We start from the raw sequence: 21,458 nt of genomic DNA, 5'->3' as shown, positions 1-21,458 counted from the left end.
CATGGGAAAGCTATCATTAGACAAGCTCAACCAAAATTTAATTAACTTAGTGGGTGGGACTAAAATTTGTCTTTGCTTGTGTTTTTACAGTGTAAGGCACATAAGTTATGGGCACATGAGTTACGTATGGGCATTTACAATGCATAAACAGAAACAAAGTTTTTCATTGTCATTTTGTTGTTGGAATGGCCTTCTTCTTTATCCACAGGCAGATGTACAGGGAAACAACTATACTTTGATCAATTTGCTAGTTCATGGTGAACATACTGAGCCATGCCTTGTAGCTTGTAGTCCAGTAATTTTATGGTTTGACCTTAAACTAATTTCAACGCAAAATATGGTTTTAACAGTTTCTAGCACAGAAATATGTGCTCTATGACATATCACAAAACCTGGAAAATCCCATAAGGGGAAAGTGACTTTTTGCATGATCTTTTTAGCTATTTTTAGCAAAAAAATTGGATTTGTGCTTCTATTTCAGCTGTACATAATCCAAACTATTTGTACTAGTAATAGCATGGGTAGCAGTGATATTTGGGATAAATACCACGAGTGCTGCATTGAAAATGGGTAAAATTTCATGAGGTGAAGCCGCGTGAAATTTCCATTTTCAATACAACAAGAGTGGTATTTATCCCAAATTTCATTCCTATACTCATGCTATCCCAGTTAATACCATACTCGCTGCATATACGCATGCTGTAGGTGCTGTGCGCATTGGCGTTGCTACGTATGCAATTTGTCACTATGTACTAAACACGCGTCGACGTTAATTGGTGCTATATTGTTAACATAAATCCTAGCCAATGATTTGGACTTTCTTACTCCCTATGAGCAGGGAAATAATGGTGTATTGGTTTCAGTACATACCAAAGCGACTAAAATGTGTGTAATTTTTTATGCAGCACGCATATTTTTATCCACTTTCTTTAAATACCAAAATGGAATTTTGCAAAAATGGGTAGTTTTTTGCTCAGCAGGTCACAAATATTTCATGAATTACAAAATCCAATAAACTACAATGTTATACAGTATGGTTGTACTGTATAGTAGGGATTATGGTGGTTTGGACTTTTTTTTCTCACAAATACCACCCAAAAATTAGCATGACAGTATTGATTGGGCATAGCAAGCCCATGAATGTATTCAGTGATCTAATGGCAAATTTAGATGGGTTTCTGCTGTCTCAACAGAACCCTCTTTTAAATTTAGCTTAGTGGCAGTATAACTAGTTTTATTATAGACGTATTGACAATTTATCATAGTAAAACTGTTATACCACTGTATTCAGTAGCATGCATGCAGTTGCATTTAACTAAGTAAACATGCATCATGGCTATTAAATCATCAGGAACACTTTACTTGTCGCCTCTCCCTCTGCATTAAATATGATTGAGATACTCTAATTAAGCAGTCAAGTAACTACAGAATAAAGCAATCAAAGCTACAGCTTAATCACAGCATTTACAATTCAAAGTATTGGATTTACTGTGAAAAGTAGCCTAAAGTCCTATCTCAGAGCTTGGTAATCTCAAAGATTTCTGGAGACACGTCTTCAGACATCTTATTATTTACAATCCTAATAAAACATTCCGTATTAACTTTCAGAAACTCTCTTATAAAATCCTACTGTGATCCCAAACCCTTCCAACCAATATTTAGAAAATTGCTATACTAAATGACTGACTGACTGACTAACTGATGCCTTTAGCCAAGCCTCCTGTATATAACGTGACTGTAGAAAAGACTATGGGCTTTATTTCTTCACTGTTTGCTTTCACTTTGACCCATGATGTGCTTTTTCATTAATTAATTTAATTAACCACAGCAGTCGGGGTGTATATAAGTGTAATACACCTCGGTGCAAGGGTGTATATAAGTGTAATACACCTCGGTGCAAGGGTGTATATAAGTGTAATACACCTCGGTGCATTGCACTTATATATACACACTGACTCCGAAGTTAGAGGAAACTCGCTGTTTATAACCAGGTGTTGAATGTTGTGATTGGTGTAAACTGGTACCACACAAAAACAGCCAAGCTGTGAAAAAAGGTATGGTCTTAAAGCCTGGGTGAAAAAAGTTATGAAATCAATGGTGGCAGCCAACAAATTGCTGCAATTATGCTAATACTAATAAATTTTAACAATACACAGCCATAAATAAAATTTATTAGCATTAACATCATTGCAGCCATTTGTTGGCTGCCACCATTGATTTCATAACTTTTTCAACCAGGCCTTTTAATAACGTACCTTTATTCACAGCTTGGCTGTTTTTGTGTGGATATTACTTCTTTTCGGCTGCAAGTTTCAAAGCCAGCCTATGGTTGGCTTAATAATTCCTTTTAACTTTTTTCCCTTTACTACATGACTGCGTGGGTATATGAAGAATTGAAACAAGACGAATTTTGAAGGTGTGTATACCCCAATGATAGCTGGGCAGATTCAACTCAAATTAGGCATGGGAGATGCCTAACGTTGAGGAAACTTCCACAGCAGAAATGGTTAATTATACTGTTCAAACACTATGGAGCCACAGACACATGAAAGCTTTATTTTTTTAGATTTTTTATTATTTCCAGGGTTACCAGCACCCCTGGCCACCACTCCTAGCACTAAAGAAGTTAAAAGTGCTAGACAAATACTAAGATAAAATTTCATTCAAAGAACTGGAGCCTCAGCTAGTGCAAGATTAAGTGCTCCTAGTGAAAGTGGACAGCCTTGATGTGATCTAGCTCCTCTCAAACACATAACAGTGGAGTGTAACAGAGAATAACTATTCCTTCAAGCAGCCATGACAACACAGAACTATGACACAGGCAATTCCTTTGGAAGAGAGACAAGGAAACAAGTCTTCTGTAAAATACAGCAGCAGCATGACCCATAGCTACCACCCCTTAATGTTGAAAATACAAGTGGGTAAAATAACCCATCTCAATTTCCCTAATACATCGTTCATGCTTCTGTTCTTTCTCATGTCTGCGATAAAGTGAGGATACTTAGGTGCCATGATACGAAGGTGCACTAATAGCATTAAAAACATTGATATAAAACAATGCCTTCTGATGTTTACCTCCCCAGAATCTCAAAGCAGAAAAGTCTACACGGGCTCCATCCTCATTATTAGCTGCAGTCTTGAAGGGCCTTACCTGTTATAGTTAGGTGGCTTAGCAAAAATGTGGACACAACTGACAAAAGCACCAATTTTTCTGTGAGTTCATTACCACATTAGATTAAAATTTTTGATAGGATCTACCTCAGACATGCATGCTGGGAAGCCATCCAAGTCTTGAAATATGCCTTTTTGCAATTTTGGTGTTTTAAATAGTAATTTGAAGCTTTAGAATAACCTAGAGTATTTCAAGTGACATTAGATTATAAAGTACGTCATTACATTATAAATTATGTCATTAAATTTAAATATTTATCAACACATGTCTATGTTTTTGTGCTTTATTCACAATTACTCTATAAGAGCACTTGGGTAGTGCTGTAACACAAAGATAAACACATCTCCACTCTGCATTTTACATTCACTTGAACCACAATCACTTAAAGATGCAATAATCCACCAGACCACCACCACAAGTATTCCTTGGCTGTGTTGTGTTGTGCTGTGTTCTCCTCAAGCATGTTCGTATTTTGACACATGGAATCTTTAGATTAGAGCTCGCTCTGAAGTGTACAATTTTCAGCCTAGGGGCCCAGAACTAGGAGTGTTTACCCCCTCAGAAATTTAACCATGTATTTACTTATAGGAAAAGCTAGCGGAGTACGTTTCATCAATTGTTAGCTTAACAAGCATACCATAACAGAAAGATAAAAACAGCAAGGAAAAGAACTAAGCTCTTCTGAAAATTAATCAGTGCTGCATGGTCAAAATCAAGACACACAATAGTATGTTGTGCGGCCCAAGAAGCCGGCGCGCCACACCGTGGGTATATTGACAGGAAGAAAGAAAACGTCATTTTCACACTTTTGTATCTCGGTGATCCCTTATCCGATTGGAACCAAATTTGATACAGAGTTGCCCGCTAGCAAGGGGAGTCTACATACCAAATTTGAAGGAAATCGCTTTAGCGATGTCCGAGATACGAGCTGCCACAGTGTCGTTTTTTCTCTTGGTTTTTATTTTTTCTTCGTGTTTTAGCACAATTGCAAAATATGGTATAAAATGCAAATGCGTTCTCCGATCGCCTTGATATTTGGCACACAGAAAGGGAGTCCAAAGGCGAACCCTAGCATCAAATTCGGTGCAAATCCTATGAATGGTTCGGGAGTTATTACCGATTATTCGCATAAAACAAGATCGATTTGTTGTCACGCCTACAGGGTAAACTGCTTCATGGAATGAGTTGAAAATTGCTATGTAGATGGAGTAACGATCGTAGGAGTGCCTTTGGGTGGTTTGAAAGGAATCGAGATAAAGACCATGGAGATATGACACAAAACCCAACCTGTGTCACAATTACGCGATCGATTTTTATGAATAAAAAAAGTATTAGTTTTTACGCCTACTAGGCAAACCGCTTAGAGCAATGAGCTGAAATTCGGTGTATAGCTGGAATAATCTTCATTGAAAGTCCTTGCAGTAGTACAGAATAACCGGATTACAAACCATTGAGTTATGATTCGAAAGCCAACTCCGTGTGGCAAATGCGAGATCGAGATACTCTAATAGAACAGTCACCCTAATAGAGCATTCAGCTAATTTATTTACTCCATTATCAAGACACCCGATAGGGTCCGCAAACAGAAAAATCGATATCTTCAAATCGACTTACAAACTAGCCATGTGTAGGGGTAGGTCTAATCAAGAAAACACTAGAGTGGCAGCAAATTTCATCCATCTCTTCTAGTGAAAATAACGCGAAGTACCTTGAATTCGATCGATTTTTAGCCGTCGTAATTTGCAATGTTATTTTTTGGGGCCAAAACTCTCTAAAGCTTTGAGAGGTTGTCCACTGTTACTATGGAGTATAGGTAGTTTAATACAATTAATCAATATTTGGTAGTGGCGTCGCGCGCATCGCCGATCAGCAAAAAAAAAGGCATTTTGTGATCTGGAGCACAGCAGACTTGCAGGAAATACTGCAATATTTACTGCAGTGATCACCTCCAAGTCAAGTACTTGTGTGCAGAATATGGTGTTGATTGAAGTTTGTTGACCATCTGGCTGAGACTAGCCTCGCAAGATTTAGCAAAGATTCCTCCGCGATCCAATAAATACTGCAGTCTAGTGCACATAAGCACCTTTAAGTGTGTTGAATTATGAAAATGATTGCTCAGCACAAGCACAAACTTCCAGCGACGGCTAGATTATGAACACTATAATCAATTACGGCGTGCGAAATGCGATTTATTGCACAAAATCAAGCCTCTCATAGCTAATATATAATTTTCCAAAATATATTGTGGAATATACTTGACAACTACTCTGAGTGCAGTTAAATAATCATTTTTGCGATTTGTTGATCAATTTCAGTGACACTATGTATGAAAAAATCAATTTCTGACTGTTCTATAAGAATATCTGACTGCTCTAATTGGAGAGTTTCCTTCAAGTAATACATAGTATAGCTATGTTGCATTGGTATAAATTGACCTATATAATTTACTGTTGGCATATTGCATGCTATATAGTAAAACCATTGTGCCTTTTTCTGAAAAATATCTTCCTCATACTTAACAGGGCTAAAAGGTATAGTCTGGACATAGCATCTGCATTTTCATTTTGATACGCAATGTACTATTTGGTATGTATATAATATGCTGAGCCCACTTATATGCATGGGAGCAATAATTATAGTAGCTATCAAAAGCAGAAACCAAGGGTTTGCTCCAATTCCATAGTTAATGGTAGGGAAGAGTGGCTCTGCCAACTACTGTGAGGATAAGTAAAATAAAATCAAAAGTTGAGATATACGCCTGAAAGCAATCTTCCAGCCAACAGTTTAATGTACGTACATTTTGTATACATACCCTATCTGTGTGGACCATGCACTCTTATACATTCCATGTAATTTTCCAAACTATACTAAAATTCAACCTCAAAAACTTCAAAATCAGGACCCAGTGTAGGAAAAATTTTCAACTATTTGTAAAGATCTTAATATATTAATATGACAAAGTCATCACGATAATTGCTTTACGTAAATTCAGTGACATGTGCACATGACTACTGTTCTTATTAAATGTTTGATCTAACTTATAACAATGTTAATTTTAAGTTCCAGCAAATCATCTGATTGGCATCTCATTATAACAATTAAAATCAAATTAAATTTCTTCCAAATAACTAAACTTCATTTTTAGAGATTTTGTGTCATGGAAGTAATACTATAATGTCTTGCATATAAGCTACTAGATATGATTGGCATGTAAAAACTAGTCTGGGGAGCATACCATCTGACATTGCATGCTACTGCATCTGAGTATCACATAAAAATAGATGATCAGATAATTATAAGCTCTGATTTAACTATCAAAGGTGTGCATGATTATAACTATGCTGCATGACCTGCATGTACATAGCTATCTATAGCTATAGCTATATCTGGCCATGTACTCAAGACCTCTGGACTCCATCCTTGCTACAGAAATGATCATTTTACTGTGCTCACAGTGTTTTATAATCATAACAAGTCAGCAATATTATGCTGAGTGCCGTAAAACTTTCATTACAAGAATTTTAGTTTTGCACAATAAATTTCATTATTGGCTAGCTAACTGTAAAATTTACTGTCAGTAATCAAGCCATCTCTGTAAGTTTATACTTACTCTGAGCAATCATTTCCATACTTCAACACACCTAAAGGTGTTGATTTGAATGAGACTGCAGAATTTGTTGGATCGTGGAGGAATTTTTTGCTAAATCGGACGAGGCTGGTCTCAGCCAGATGGTCAACAAACTTTAATCCACACCATATTCTGCACGCAGATACTTGACTTGGAGGTGATCACTGCAGTAAATGTTGCAGTATTTCCTGCAAGTCTACTATGCTCCAGATCACGAAACGTCTTTTTTTTCTCGCTAATCGGCGATGTGCGCGACGCCACCACCAAATATTAATTGATTATATTACACTACCTATACTCCATAGTAAGAGTGGACAACCTCTCAAAGCTTGAGAGAGAGTTTTGGCCCAAAAGAATAACATTGCAAATTACGATGGCCAAATATCAATTGAATTCAAGATATTTCGCATTATTTTCACTAGAAGAGATGGACGAAATTTGCTGCCACTCTAGTGTTTTCTTGATTAGACCTACCCCTACACATGACTATAGTTTGTAAGTCGATTTGAAGATATCGATTTTTCGGTTTGCAGACCCTACCATTGTGCTAGTTGAACTCTTCATTGCTTGTGTTTCAGCACAGCTATCCTACCCAATATAATTGTATGCATACAATTGTGCCAAACATGTCATAGTTGAAATTCTACACTGTTGATTAACTGATTGATGAAATGTTGCAATTCTGTGTTCTTTACATCCTAACCTAGCATGTAACTATGTGTAATCTTTGGCTGCTAAGTTCTGGTAATGGTGAATGTAAACATGCAAAACTAAAAGTTATTTTTCACTGCTACAATTTGATTTTAAAATTGCAATACTTCATCAGATTCCATTATATGTCTGAAACATCTTTAAAACTATAGCACCTGACATATACATACCTGAACGTCCAGTCAGGCTCTGGTAGCAAGGCAATTATATTTACGTGTACATAGTTAGTCATTTATACTCTACCGTTGCTTAATGAAAGCTGTTTGGAAATTCATGAAAAAAATCCATGGTGACTGCATTCCTCGGTTATACTGTACTTAAACTACACTTTGCTCTCACAAACACTGATGAAATCCTACACATTATATCCACTACTACAAATACGTATTTTTAGCATTTTTAGACTTGAGTAAAGGAATTTTATCTTACATGGTATTCAGCTGTACTGCTGGATTAATGGTATGAAGAACCTTATTGTTGTGGTCATACATATGATTTCAGCATAAACACAAAATCATGTATGTAGCAATCACATGCATATATTTTCATACTAAATAACAAAAGCTGGTATAGTATAAGCTGGTAAGTTATCAAGCTATAGCAACTTCGCAAACAGACACAAAATGAATTCTGCATAAGATGTGACATCTGAATGACTACAGTATTTGCTTATTTATTTATTAAGGCTTTACAGCTCAAGCGCTGAAGGTCTGTAGGACACCTGGTCTTACAGCCTGACAGTGTGTTTGAAAAGGCGAAGAAAGGAAAAAAAATCCATGACTGGACCTGGGCAGCCTTGAACCTGCAGCCATCCAATTAACGCTCGAACAGGCAGACCTTCAGCACCTGTGCTGTAAAGCATTAATAAATAAATAAAATAAAAGTATTATGTAAGAGATATTTCATTTATATACAAACTAATTACTACAAATATTACAGCGTATATTCATTTCCATAGTGAGCAACTATAGAGAAATTTCTCTGTACAATTTGTGGATCATACAAGCGTATATGCTGTAAACTATAGGTGACCAGATTTGCAAAATGGTACCTTTTCACATACCAGAAAACAAAATGATGTAATACTTGATTCCTTATACTGATTAACTTGCTCTTAGTACCAGAATTCAGGCTATTATATGTCATGATCAAATATTATGAAGCTTCATAGTTCAAAAAAAGGGTCAAGTTTTGTGTGTGGAAAAGATACCTTTTCACAAATCCGGTCACAGTCAGTATGAACGAAAAATTATTTGTCAGCATTGAATAAAGCTTGTGAGAGAGTAATATGACTATTTATCAGGTCTTGGTTTAATGTTCAACCCTGCATAATGTTCTCTTGCATGAGATAGAGCAAAACTAGCACTTATATGGCTTGTAGGTTTGAATATGTTTTGGTTACGTACACAACTATATATGCTTCTATGGAAAGGCCCTTTTTAGAACAAGATGGATCTAGGCCTGCGCCTAATATGCCGGCATACTTTTGAGAATAATAGGTCACCAATTTCGTGAGAATAATTCCGGAATAATAGGATGCTTACAGGAATAATTTTAGAATTATCGACAGTCATGGGAATAATCAGTGGAATTAAGGGGCGTGCCTCTTCTTGATTAGCTAGAAGAACGAACTAAGCTACTAAGAATGATAGATAGCTGGCATTATTATACAAGTGCTGGTTGAAAGGGGCTGAAGGCCTCTAAAACATCGATATACTCTAATAAAAAGCTCAAATACTCTAATAGAGCAGTCAGATTGTTTCATGTTAACGATCTGCAGACAGCATAAGGGGTTAACTGCAGGATTATCTGCAATTCTGAAACTTGTACATCTTATACCAGTGTATTTCTTTAAGTCTTTCAACAAACATATAAATATCATTATCCACTAAACTTATATAGCATGTAGTTAAAACACTGATAATTGAAAACTCTTTAATTATTACTCCCAATAGCATTTTAAGCCTGTTGTAATGGCTATAACAATTATGTGTGAAGTTGAATGCTTCGTTTATGGCTAGCTATTAATTAATTCTGGTAAAACTACTTCTTATATCAGCATCTTGAGAACTAAGCGACTATAGCCACAGAAACTAAATCAGCATTATTATGGAATAATACGTTAGATACAAGAATAAAAAAAAAGAATAATAGGAGAAAATTTTGGGATATTCTGGAAAGAATAATAGGTAAATTTTTTAGCATATTAGGCTCAGGCCTAGATGGATCCTATCAAAAAATTAAAGTTAAGGTTGTACTACATAGCTATGTGAAGAAAGTTTAGTGCTTCTGTCACTTGTGTACACATTAGTTTTAAATTTGGCTTTAAGCAACCTAACTATAAGAGGCTGCAACAGATACATGAAAACAGTGTTTTCTGGTTCCATAAAATGAGCACCATACTGGCCGTACTTGACCGCATGAAATGCTTGCCATTTTCATAATTTTTGTATTACTCTAATAGAACACACATTATTTCTGACCACTTCAATAGAACACATTGTAGAATGTTCTAGAATTTCCACTGATAGATCTACAAGTTATCATTCTAGTGTACTAAACTGGAACTTCCATTTATAGGGTAGAAATTTAGTGAGGTGAGCAACTGACAGTAGCAGCAGCAGCAGAGTATTAGCTAAAGGGCTTGAGTATATAGGTGTTGAGGCCCTGGTTTGAAGCCTATAGAAATTTTTTCTGACATTTTTTGTACACGTTGAGAAGTAAATGTTCTATTAAGAGTATCTCCATCGTGCTTCTTTTCACATGTTTGGTTTTGTTTTATATCTCTTTAGCTAATACTCGCAAACCACAAAATGTTTGCAATATGATAGTAGCTTCATGCACAGACCAAGTTTCAAGTGATTCTATCAAGCAGATTACCATGTAGATGTGACAATAAATGTGACCGGATTTCATATAATCAGGCTTCCACACACACAAAATCAAACTTACATTTTTACCAGAAATGGATTGCTGGTCTAATAAACTATCATATTCCACACTGTACTTCCTTCAGGACTGGCAAGTCTAGTTTCTGTAACAGCTTTCTTCTGACCCTGTCAAAGCCACGAGTGGAAGATTTGCACCATTAAATGGCCATGGCTTTGTGATAATGGTGTGTAGTGAGCTGGGACTTCACAGAGAGCTCGCCTATAGTGTTCTCAGTCAATTTTTGGAGTGATTTGAGGGCCATGGAGGGCCATGGAGAGCCCAAACTTGGCCTCTGGATTCCATTCGTCTTCTTACTTCATTTTATACCCCTATATTAAGCCCACCCACTACCCCCCACCCTCCACCCCTATTACTACCACCTGTGAAATTATTACCCACTTGAAAAAAGCTGCACAAAACAGGGCAAATTTTGGGTATTAGAAATTTATACACCCACTCAGTGATAGCTAGTAAATAGATGAATAATTGGTGCAAATTTTGTTTGCACAGCTGTAGGCATTGGGAAGTTATTACACAATGATTACTTAAAAATCGCCATATCTCCTAACAAAGTTTTGTGCGTCGAAGCCTGGTTTTGTCAAATTCAGTCACAAATCGCTTTTTGTAATTTCAAAAGCTTGCATATTTCCATTATTCTTAGTTTGATCTGTATGAAAATTGGGCTGAGAATGTACTGCATTATGCTCTTACTGCCCTCCAAATTTGAAGTATGTAAATTGACTAATGTATGCATGAGTTATTGCAATTTTATAAAGTGTGCAAAAAGAAAGTTTACGTAAGAAGATTAGGAAGAAAAATACAAAGAAAATTGAATGAACTTTGAAGGCGCATATCAGTGATGGCTGGGCGGATTCAGATCAAATTTGGAATATTAGGCACCCTACCCAAAGGGTGTTTCCACAGCAAAACTGGTTAATTTTCATTTAGGTACTATTGAGGTACGAATGTGTGAAAACAGTGTTTTCTTGGTTCCTGCAAAATACACGCTTATCTGTTGTGCATCCGCACTAGCTGCACATGGCTGCACGACACACTACAGTGTGTCTTGATACACCCAATAGATTTGCACTTTGATTACCTAACCTGTTTGCATGCAATTTTGCAATTATAATGCTTATTTACACAATGCACAATATACACCAATATCAGAACTATAGCCACTTACCATTTTCACAATTATATCCAGTAAAAGTTTCCAAACAATCACACATGAAAGAATTAACTCCATCTGTACAAGTTCCATTATTCATACAAGGATTAGGATCACAATCATCTATGTTAGTTGTACAATTCTGTACAGTAAAACCATCCACACAATTACAGGTAAAAGAGTTAATTCCATCTGTACAAGTTCCATTATTCATACAAGGATTAGAATCACACTCATCTATGTTAGTTGTGCAATTCTCTCCAGTAAAACCATCCACACAATTACAGGTGAAAGAGTTAATTCCATCTGTACAAGTTCCATTATTCATACAAGGATTAGGATCACAATTATCTATGTTAGCTGTACAATTCTCTCCAGTAAAACCATCCACACAATTACAGGTGAAAGAGTTAATTCCATCTGTAAAAGTTCCATTATTCATACAAGGATTAGAATCACAATCATCTATGTTAGTTGTACAATTCTCTCCAGTAAAACCATCCACACATTTGCAGGTGAAAGAGTTAACTCCATCTGTACAAGTTCCACTATTCATACAAGGATTAGAATCACAATCATCTATGTTAGTTGTACAATTCTCTCCAGTAAAACCATCCACACATTTGCAGGTGAAAGAGTTAATTCCATCTGTACAAGTTCCACTATTCATGCAAGGATTAGAATCACAATCATCTATGTTAGTTGTACAATTCTCTCCAGTAAAACCATCCACACAATTACAGGTGAAAGAGTTAACTCCATCTGTACAAGTTCCACTATTCATACAAGGATTAGAATCACAATCATCTATGTTAGTTGTACAATTTTCTCCAGTAAAACCATCCACACATTTGCAGGTGAAAGAGTTAACTCCATCTGTACAAGTTCCATTATTCATACAAGGATTAGAATCACACTCATCTATGTTAGCTGTACAATTCTGTCCAGTAAAACCATCCACACAATTACAGGTGAAAGAGTTAATTCCATCTGTACAAGTTCCACTATTCATACAAGGATTAGAATCACAATCATCTATGTTAGTTGTACAATTCTCTCCAGTAAAACCATCCACACATTTGCAGGTGAAAGAGTTAACTCCATCTGTACAAGTTCCATTATTCATACAAGGATTAGAATCACACTCATCTATGTTAGCTGTACAATTCTGTCCAGTAAAACCATCCACACAATTACAGGTGAAAGAGTTAATTCCATCTGTACAAGTTCCACTATTCATACAAGGATTAGAATCACAATCATCTATGTTAGTTGTACAATTCTCTCCAGTAAAACCATCCACACAATTACAGGTGAAAGAGTTAATTCCATCTGTACAAGTTCCATTATTCATACAAGGATTAGAATCACAATCATCTATGTTAGTTGTACAATTCTCTCCAGTAAAACCATCCACACAATTACAGGTGAAAGAGTTAACTCCATCTGTACAAGTTCCACTATTCATACAAGGATTAGAATCACAATCATCTATGTTAGTTGTACAATTCTCTCCAGTAAAACCATCCACACATTTGCAGGTGAAAGAGTTAACTCCATCTGTACAAGTTCCACTATTCATGCAAGGATTAGAATCACAATCATCTATGTTAGTTGTACAATTCTCTCCAGTAAAACCATCCACACATTTGCAGGTGAAAGAGTTAATTCCATCTGTACAAGTTCCACTATTCATGCAAGGATTAGAATCACAATCATCTATGTTAGTTGTACAATTCTCTCCAGTAAAACCATCCACACAATTACAGGTGAAAGAGTTAACTCCATCTGTACAAGTTCCATTATTCATACAAGGATTAGGATTACAATCATCTACGTTAGTTGTACAATTCTCTCCAATAAAACCATCCACACAATTACAGGTGAAAGAGTTAACTCCATCTGTACAAGTTCCACTATTCATACAAGGATTAGAATCACAATCATCTATGTTAGTTGTACAATTCTGTCCAGTAAAACCATCCACACAATTACAGGTGAAAGAGTTAATTCCATCTATACAAGTTCCACTATTCATACAAGGATTAGAATCACAATCATCTATGTTAGTTGTACAATTCTCTCCAGTAAAACCATCCACACAATTACAGGTGAAAGAGTTAATTCCATCTGTACAAGTTCCATTATTCATACAAGGATTAGAATCACAATCATCTATGTTAGTTGTACAATTCTCTCCAGTAAAACCATCCACACAATTACAGGTGAAAGAGTTAACTCCATCTGTACAAGTTCCACTATTCATACAAGGATTAGAATCACAATCATCTATGTTAGTTGTACAATTCTCTCCAGTAAAACCATCCACACATTTGCAGGTGAAAGAGTTAACTCCATCTGTACAAGTTCCACTATTCATACAAGGATTAGAATCACAATCATCTATGTTAGTTGTACAATTCTCTCCAGTAAAACCATCCACACATTTGCAGGTGAAAGAGTTAATTCCATCTGTACAAGTTCCACTATTCATGCAAGGATTAGAATCACAATCATCTATGTTAGTTGTACAATTCTCTCCAGTAAAACCATCCACACAATTACAGGTGAAAGAGTTAACTCCATCTGTACAAGTTCCATTATTCATACAAGGATTAGGATTACAATCATCTACGTTAGTTGTACAATTCTCTCCAATAAAACCATCCACACAATTACAGGTGAAAGAGTTAACTCCATCTGTACAAGTTCCACTATTCATACAAGGATTAGAATCACAATCATCTATGTTAGTTGTACAATTCTGTCCAGTAAAACCATCCACACAATTACAGGTGAAAGAGTTAATTCCATCTATACAAGTTCCACTATTCATACAAGGATTAGAATCACAATCATCTATGTTAGTTGTACAATTCTCTCCAGTAAAACCATCCACACAATTACAGGTGAAAGAGTTAATTCCATCTGTACAAGTTCCATTATTCATACAAGGATTAGAATCACAATCATCTATGTTAGTTGTACAATTCTCTCCAGTAAAACCATCCACACAATTACAGGTGAAAGAGTTAACTCCATCTGTACAAGTTCCACTATTCATACAAGGATTAGAATCACAATCATCTATGTTAGTTGTACAATTCTCTCCAGTAAAACCATCCACACATTTGCAGGTGAAAGAGTTAACTCCATCTGTACAAGTTCCATTATTCATACAAGGATTAGAATCACAATCATCTATGTTAATTGTACAATTCTGTCCAGTGAAACCATTCACACAATTACAGGTGAAAGAGTTAACTCCATCTGTACAAGTTCCATCATTCATACAAGGATTAGGATTACAATTATCTATGATGTCTTTACAAGTATTTTTAGTAAAACCATCTACACAATCACAGTACATGTGAAATTGTGATGGAAACATCCATTAAAATTAATAGGTTTACAATATTTTAATCACAAACTTTTAAAACTTTTATCATAGTACTACTTGCTATTATTGTAAATACTTGCAATATTCATGCTGTGTATGTCATAGTTGAGGTATGTTCCTGAACCATTGTTGGCAGGTTTTGATAAACCTACTTTTTGCCATTTTTGGCAACTTTCAAAGCTGCCAAAATTGGCGACTTCAGAAGCTGCCAAAATTGGCAACTTCAGAAGCTGCCAAAATTGGCAACTTCAGAAGCTGCCAAAATTGGCAACTTCAGAAGCTGCCAAAATTGGCAACTTCAGAAGCTGCCAAAAGTGGCAACTTCAAAAGCTGCCAAAACTGGCAACTTTTAGAGCTGCTTCAAAAATGTATCACTAGCAGCTCTATGATATTTCCAAAAGTTGCATAAATTCCATGTCCTTTTATAGTTGCAAAGGTATTTTTTAATTGTGGGATTGGATTTCAGTTTGGGGTTTCAAAACTGGAAGCTTTTATAGCTACCAAAGTTGGCAAGATTATAAATGTAAGTTTATAAAATATCCAAAATGGGCAAGTTCTGTAATTACCAAAATTGGCAAGTTTCATAATATCCAATGTTAGTAAGTTTATAATTACCAAAATTGGCAAGTTTGAATTTCCAAAATTGGCAAGTTTGAACTTCCAGAATTGGCAAGTTTGATTTTCCAAAATTGGTAAGTTAGAATTTCCAAGATTCCATTATTGGCATGAAGTAGGCATGTCAAACTTGGTAATAAAAAACATCTCATTTCTTACCAAAAATGGAAACTCAAACCCACAATCAATGGTTACACACAGCACTATATAAGTAAAACCTGATACCTTCCAATTTTGGAATAACTGTTAAGATGCTTGTGAGAGAAATTGAAGCGCTTACTGGTTCCATGACAAAGCGGTGAATACTCTCCTTAGCTTGCCAAGGAAAATACGTTGCTCTATTGTTTTGCAATAATTCAGATCCCACATAATGCCAATGTTGGCAATAATGGGGGTCACAAATTATTGCCAAATTTGACAAAAAAAAGGTCCTGCCAAATTTGGGATTAAAAGAGCCAGTTTTGGAAGCTCGGTAACTTTTACATTAATTCTGTTGTTGTCACTACTTTGAAGTTGCATTTCGTAAATTGCCAACAATGGCAAAATAAAATTCTTGACTTTGCTTTTAAGGCTGTTCCAACTTTGGCAATAACCCAATAGCTGCAAAATATGGAACCCAATAGATTGACAAAAATGGCAACATGTTGGATCTACATTTGGCAAAATATGGACAATGCTGAATTTGCCAACATCTGGGATAAACCTAATTTTGCCACAATTGGCAAAAATATGATACTGAATGTTGCCAAAACTGGCAAAAAGCAGGTTTATCAAAACCTGCCAAAATTGGCTGTTGAACATACCTGCATAGTTGATATAGTAGTTAGTCGCATACTCAAGAAAATTATAAGGATACACCTAACAGTATGTGTATGACTCCATTATGTTCCCTTAGATCAAGACACACGGTAGTGTGTCGTGCGGCCCAAGAAGCCGGCGCGCCACACTGTGAGTATATTTACAGGAAGAAAGCAAACGTGATTTTCACACCTTTGTAGCTCCGTGATTCCTTATCTGATTGAAACCAAAGTTGCTACAGAAGTGCCGGCTAGATAGAGGAGTCCACATTCCAACTTTGAAGAAATTCGCTCCATCCATTTCCGAGATACTATCGGCCAAAGTTTGGGTTTTTTTTCTTCGTTTTTTTCTTCTTCTTCTACTTCTTCTTTTCGCACACTTTGCAAAATCTGCCATAAAACACGAATTTGTGCTCCAATCGGGCTGAAATTTGGCACACTTAAAGGGCTCATTGAGGCGAATCTCAGTACCAAGTTTGGTAGGAATCCGATGAACATTCACCGAGTTATGACTGATTATTTGCGTAAAATAAGGTCGAAGGTCTGTCACGCCCACAGGGTAAACCGCTTGAAGGAATGAGCTGAAAATTGCTATGTAGATGGAGTAACTATCGTAGGAGTGCCTTTTTGTGGTTTGAAAGGAATCCAGTTAAAGGCCATCGAGATATGACACAAAACCCAACCTGTGTCACAATTATGCGATCGATTTTTATGAATAAAAAAACTATTAGTTTTCACGCCTACTAGGCAAACCGCTTCGAGCAGTGAGCTGAAAATTGGTGTGTAGCTGGAATAATCATCATAGAAAGTCCTTGCAGTAGTACAGAAGAATCTGATTACAAACCACTAAGTTATGATTCCAAAGCCAACTACGTGTAACATATGCAAAATCGAGATACTCTAATAGAACAGTCACCCTAATAGAGCATTCAGCTAATTTATTATAGAATTCTATTACATTGCAAGTTATTCTGTAGGGAGTTCAGCTGCAAACGGTTAATCTTATAGACAGTTCAGCAAGAAGCAAGTCACCCTATAGAGAGTTCAGCTACAGATATATCGCTGTAGTCATTCAGAAGAATCAGAACATTACAAGTCACACTGAAGAGAGTTCAGCTATAAACAAGTCATGCACCCTGTGGAGAGTTTGGCTACACTCTCTAGAGAGTTCAGCTACAAACAAGTCACTGTGGAGAGAGTTCAGCTACAAAGAAACTACCCTGTAGAGAGTTCATCTATACAAACAAGTTAACCTATAGAGACCAGCTGCAAACAAGTAACCCTGTAGAGATTTCAGCTACAGACAAGTCACTTTATAGTTTATACAATGTTCAGCTACAAGTAAGTCACTCTGTAGAGAATTCAACTACATACAAGTCACTCTGTAGAGAATTTTGCTACAAACAAGTCACAGTGTAGAGAGTTCAGCAACCAAAAAACCACCTGTAAAGAGTTCAGCTATACAAACAAGTTACTCTGTAGAGAGAACAGCTAGAAACAAGAGAGAGCTCAGTTAGAAGAAATTTCCCTGTAGAGATCTCAGTTGCAAAGAAACCCTGTAGAGAGATCAACTACAAACAAATCACCCTGCAGAGTGTTCAGCTATAAACAAATCACCCTGTAGAAAGTTCAGGTACCTACAAATCACCCTATATAGAGTTCAGCTACAAAAAAAATCACTCTGTAGAGAGTTCAGCTACAAAGAAACCATCCTGTAGGGAGTTCAGCTACAAACAAGTTACCCTACAGTGAAATCAGTTTGAGACAAGAGATTTCAGCTACAAACAAATCAAGCTGTAGAGAGTTCAGCTATGAACAGATCACCCAGTAGAGAGTTCAGCTATACAAGTCACCCTGTATAGAGATCAGCTAGAAGAAGTCACCGTCTACAGAGATCAGGTAGAAGCAAGTCACCTTGTAGAGAGTTCAGTGACAAAGAAACAATCCTGTAGAGAGTTCAGCTACAAACCAATCACCCTGTAGAGAGTTCAGCTACAAATAAATCACCCTGTAAAGAGATCAGCTACAAACAAATCACCTTGCAGTGAGTTCAGCTACAAACAAATTACCCTGTAGAGAAATCAGCTACAAACAAAACACCGTGTAGAGACTTCAGCTACAAACAAATCAACCTGTAGAGATTTCAGTTACAAACAAATCACCCACTGTAGAGAGATCAGCTACAACCAAATCACCCTGTAGAGAGATCAGCTACAAACAATCACCCTGTAGAGAGATCAGCTACAAACAAATCACCGTGTAGAGAGTTCAGTTACAAACACATCACCCTGTAGAGAGATCAGCTACAAACAAATCACCTTGCAGTGAGTTCAGCTACAAACAAATTACCCTGTAGAGAGATCAGCTACAAACAAAACACCGTGTAGAGACTTCAGCTACAAACAAATCAACCTGTAGAGATTTCAGTTACAAACAAATCACCCACTGTAGAGAGATCAGCTACAACCAAATCACCCTGTAGAGAGATCAGCTACAAACAATCACCCTGTAGAGAGATCAGCTACAAACCAATCACCCTGTAGAGAGTTCAACTACAAACAAATCAACCTGTAGAGAAATCGGCTATATAGACACTAGACACAATATAGGGAATTCGGTTACAAGCAAATCACCCTGTAGAGAGTTCAGCTACAAACACATCATCCTGTAGAGAGATCAGCTACAAACAAATCACCTTGCAGTGAGTTCAGCTACAAACAAATTACCCTGTAGAGAGATGGGCTACAAACAAAACACCTTGTAGAGACTTCAGCTAGAAACAAATCAACCTGTAGAGATTTCAGTTACAAACAAATCACCCACTGTAGAGAGAGCAGCTACAACCTAAATCACCCTGTAGAGAGATCAGCTACAAACAAATCACCCTGTAGAGAGATCAGCTACAAACAATCACCCTGTAGAGAGATCAGCTACAAACCAATCACCCTGTAGAGAGTTCAACTACAAACAAATCAACCTGTAGAGAAATCGGCTATATAGACACTAGACACAATATAGGGAATTCGGTTACAAGCAAATCACCCTGTAGAGAGTTCAGCTACAAACACATCATCCTGTAGAGAGATCAGCTACAAACAAATCACCTTGCAGTGAGTTCAGCTACAAACAAATTACCCTGTAGAGAGATGGGCTACAAACAAAACACCTTGTAGAGACTTCAGCTAGAAACAAATCAACCTGTAGAGATTTCAGTTACAAACAAATCACCCACTGTAGAGAGAGCAGCTACAACCTAAATCACCCTGTAGAGAGATCAGCTACAAACAAATCACCCTGTAGAGAGTTCAGCTACAAAAAAAATCACCCTGTAGAGAGATCAGCTAGAAACACATCACCCTGTAGAGAGTTCAGCTACAAACAAATCACCTTGTAGAGAGTTAAGCTACAAACAAATTACCCTGTAGAGAAATCAGCTACAAACAAATCACCTTGTAGAGAGTTCACTTACAAACAAATCTACCCGTAGAGATATCAGTTACAAACAAATCACCCCTTGTAGAGAGATCAGATCACCCTGTAGAGAGTTCAGCTACAAACAAATCACCCTGTACAAAGTTCAGGTATAAAATAATCACCCTATAGATAGTTTTGATACAAACAAATCACCCTGTAGAGTGTTCAGCAAGATAACAGTCACCCTGCAGAGACATCAGGTTACCCTATAGAGAGGTCAGCTAGAAGAAGTCACCTTGTAGAGAGTTCAGCAACAAAGAACCCACTCTGTAGAGAGTTCAACTAGAAACTAGTTATCCTATACAGAGATCAGCTATATGTAGAAATAAGTCATCCTGTAGAGAATTCAGCTACAAACAGATCACCCTGTAGAGATTTCAGCTACAAACAGATCATCATCCTGTAGATAGTTCAGCTATAGATACAAGTCACCCTGTAGTAGGAGAAGTCACCTTGTAGAGAGATCAGCTAGAAACAAGTCACCTTGTAGAGACCAGCTACAAAGAAACCATCCTGTAGAGAGTTCAGCTACAAACAAATCACCCAGAGAGTTCAGCTATGAACAGATCACCCTGTAGAGAGTTCAGCTATGCAAGCCACCCTGTAGAGAGATCAGCTAGAAGCAAGTCACCTTGTAGAGAGTTTAGCTACAAAGAAACCATCCTGTAGAGAGTTCAGCTACAAACAAATCATCCTGTATAGAGTTCAGCTGCAAATAAATTACCCTGTAGAGAGTTCAGCTACAAACAAATCACCCTGTAGAGTGTTCAGCTAGATAAAAGTCACCCTACAGGGAGATCGGGTCACCCTATAGAGAGATCAGCTAGAAGAAGTGATCTTGTAGAGAGTTCAGCTACAAAGAACCCACTCTGTAGAGAGTTCAGCTAGAAATAAGTTACCCTATAGAGAGATCAGCTAGAAACAAGTCACCCTGTAGAGATTTCAGTTACAAACAGATCATCCTGTAGATAGTTCAGCTAGATACAAGTCACCTTGTAGAGAAATCAGCTAGAGGAAGTCATCTTGTAGAGAGCCAGCTAGAAACAAGTCACCTTGTAGAGAGTTCAGTGACAAAGAAACTATCCTGTAGAGAGTTCTTCTACAAACAAATCGCCCTGTAGAGAGTTCAGATGCAAACAAATCACTCTGTAGAGAGTGCAGCTACAAACAAATCAACCTGTAGAGAGTTTAGCTACATTTCAAGTCCTTTAGTAGAAAGATCAGCTGCGAACAAGTTATCCAGTAGGGAATAATAGACATGTAATAAATATATTTATATAATTACTGATAAAATCAAAAACAGTTGAAGTATTAACAATCTGCTCTATCTTTTTATTCTTCCTGTGGTAAAGAAATAGGATAGGTTAAAAAAGCCCCAAGCCAGCCTATGGCCAGCTTTGGGGTATACAAATACAAAAAGAAGTGATATCTAATCAAAAACAGCCAAGCTGTAAAAAAAGGTGCGGCCCCTAAAAAGGCCAAGGTGGAAAAGATGTGAAATCCAAGGTGGCGGCCAAGAAATGGCTGTGATGGTAGGTTAATGGTAAAAATTTTAATAA

General features: G+C 36.8%; 1 protein-coding gene across 5 annotated transcripts in view; it reads right to left on the bottom strand.

Annotated features, from left to right (window-relative positions):
- LOC136254604 (fibropellin-1-like) overlaps positions 1-21,458 on the bottom strand; it is a 176,871-nt gene that overhangs the window by 80,225 nt on the left and 75,188 nt on the right. For 4 of the 5 annotated variants that reach the window (XM_066047351.1, XM_066047350.1, XM_066047354.1 and 1 more), the window contains exon 4: positions 11,629-14,964. In XM_066047351.1, the coding sequence (XP_065903423.1) occupies positions 11,629-14,964 (3,336 nt within the window). The remainder of the gene's footprint in view (positions 1-11,628; positions 14,965-21,458) is intronic. The other variant, XM_066047352.1, reaches the window with a different exon arrangement.

This window comes from Dysidea avara, chromosome 4, assembly GCF_963678975.1.
Source record: "Dysidea avara chromosome 4, odDysAvar1.4, whole genome shotgun sequence".
Taxonomy (NCBI): domain Eukaryota; kingdom Metazoa; phylum Porifera; class Demospongiae; order Dictyoceratida; family Dysideidae; genus Dysidea; species Dysidea avara.
The sequence above is the reverse complement of the archived record's forward strand: the minus strand, read 5'-3'. Positions and strand labels throughout refer to the sequence as shown.